Raw genomic sequence first — 2,185 nt, forward strand, 5'->3', positions numbered from 1 at the left:
CCTGTACCATTTCAGTCTCTTCCTCTCTACTGGAAGCATGAGCTTTTTAAGCATGTTCAGAAAGGGCATCGTTTTGCAGTTTGTTTTCAAATCTTGCAAGGACATATGTGGGCTAGCAGTTGCCTGCTATTTGGGTGCCCTGTGATGACCACTTATTTAGCTTGACTGTAAGTTCTGTAAGGTCTCCAACCATGTCTGTCTTGAGTAGGAATCACAGAGCTCGGTGCAAAATAAATATTCATAAATGTCATGGATGAACACTCACTAAGTATTTTCTCTGATCTCTCATTTGTCTTCACCATTTCCCTGTGAAAGAGGTTGTATTATCATCCCCATTTTCCATGACACTCAGCTGATAGGATGTAAGCTTCTCTCAGGGCCACACAGTTTCTTAGTACAAAGCAGGATCCAAACCCACTCCTTCTAATTTTGAATTGAGTGTTCTTTCCTCTCTGTCAGATGCTCAGCAATCATGCCATGTCTTACTCATTTTCCTGGCCTTGTGTGTGTTTAAAGTCTTGTTTCCTCGACAAGAGGTTCTCTTTGTTTTTTTTTTTCCAATTCCCATTTATTTTTGGCTCTTGGGGCGATGTCATCTTTTCAATATGAAAAAAAGCAGCAAGTTCAACACAAAATAGAAATCTCAAATGTAGGATAGAACAAAATCAAGTGTGTGGAGGGGGAAGCAACAGCAAAAGGAAGAAATGAGATGTTGCGAAAAAGATGGAGGAGGGTTCCCCTCTCCTCTGGGGATTGACTCAAACACTGATGTGGCAGTATACACCATTCTACAGTCAGGGATGTTCATTCTTTTTAGGGGGTAAGAAAAAGTGGGGATTAAGAGGACATTTCTGGAGGCTTAGGGACCAAGGCTGGACTCTTTCCCCCCCTCCTTGATCCCTTTCTCTGATCAGGGGAAAGGAGCTCGAGTGAGGGAGGTAGAGTTGGAAAGGGAAGGATTCCACTTGACAGAGTGGGACAGACCCCTCCAAAGAGTAGAGCTTGGAGGGAGATTGAAAGTGGAGATAATACTGCTGACACCTCTCTTGAAGCTGAGATGGGAAATGGACATATTTGGAAATTAGTGACTTTAATAGCCTGAATTTCCCTCTCCAAAACTTTTAAAATGGAAAATCCCATCCCCTTCCTTATATAGTGACTTCTACCCACTACCTTCTACCATTTTCTACTTTGGGCATAGGATGGTGGCCATTATCTACTTGAGTTTTCAGCACCTGGTTGGTTCTAAATGGCATCTGGATGAGACCCAGCTTCTTGGAGATTTTTAAGAGGGAAATATTAACTGGACAGATGGAAGGAATGGGCACCAGAAGGAAATACATGGTCACCCAGAATAGCAGAAACCTAGGTTTCCCAGAGTGGAAAGAGAGAGGAGACATTCAACAAACAAGTATTTATTGAGTGCCTATTATGTGCCAGGCACTGTTCTAGACCCCCCAGAAGAAAAAACAAAAAACAAGATAGAGGCGGCAAACACAAATTCTGAGGGAGAGGAAAGGGGCAGTTGAGTAAGATGGCTAAGGGAACTGAGAAGCCTGAGGTGATGGGGCTCTGTCTTAGGCCTCCTCTTCGGCCTCCTCACCGAAATCCTCCTCCTCCTCTGCAGTGGCATCCTGGTACTGCTGATACTCAGAGACGAGGTCGTTGACGTTGCTCTCAGCCTCGGTGAACTCCATCTCGTCCATGCCCTCACCTGTGTACCAGTGGAGGAAGGCCTTCCGGCAGAACATGGCAGGGAACTGCTCCGAGATGCGCTTGAAGAGCTCCTGGATGGCCGTGCTATTGCCGATGGAGGTGACTGCCACCTTGAGGCCACGAGGTGGGATGTCACAGACAGCTGTCTTGACGTTGTTGGGGATCCATTCCACAAAGTAGCTGCTGTTCTTGTTCTGCACATTAAGCATCTGCTCATCGACCTCCTTCATGGACATCCGACTATGGAAGACAGCAGCCACGGTGAGGTATCAGCCGTGGTGGGGGTCAGAGGCAGCCATCATGTTCTCAAAAATAGGTTCTCTAAAGGCAGGGTCCAGGCTAAGCTCACAGCAGGTACTCATATTCTTTCCTTGGCTTTTATTTATACTTTTTTTATTTTCCAGTTAACACTTGGTTAGCATATGGTAATTGTTTTTCTGAAACTTTGAAGTGCATGGTTAGTTCATTA

At 45.2% G+C, this 2,185-nt stretch overlaps 1 protein-coding gene across 1 annotated transcript; it reads right to left on the reverse strand.

Annotated features, from left to right (window-relative positions):
• Positions 1–1,298: 1,298 nt before the first annotated feature.
• LOC100579959 (tubulin beta chain) lies at positions 1,299–1,967 on the reverse strand. Its single transcript, XM_012506977.2, has one exon. The coding sequence runs from the start codon at positions 1,950–1,952 to the stop codon at positions 1,578–1,580; it is 375 nt and encodes a 124-aa protein (XP_012362431.2). The 5' UTR covers positions 1,953–1,967; the 3' UTR covers positions 1,299–1,577.
• Between the last annotated feature and the right edge of the window lie 218 nt (positions 1,968–2,185).

This window comes from Nomascus leucogenys, chromosome 5 (genome assembly GCF_006542625.1).
Source record: "Nomascus leucogenys isolate Asia chromosome 5, Asia_NLE_v1, whole genome shotgun sequence".
NCBI lineage: Eukaryota > Metazoa > Chordata > Mammalia > Primates > Hylobatidae > Nomascus > Nomascus leucogenys.

Coding starts and splice junctions, on each gene's coding strand:
- LOC100579959 (XM_012506977.2), bottom strand. CDS start 1,952: ATGTCCATGAAGGAGGTCGATGAGCAGATGCTTAATGTGCAGAACAAG.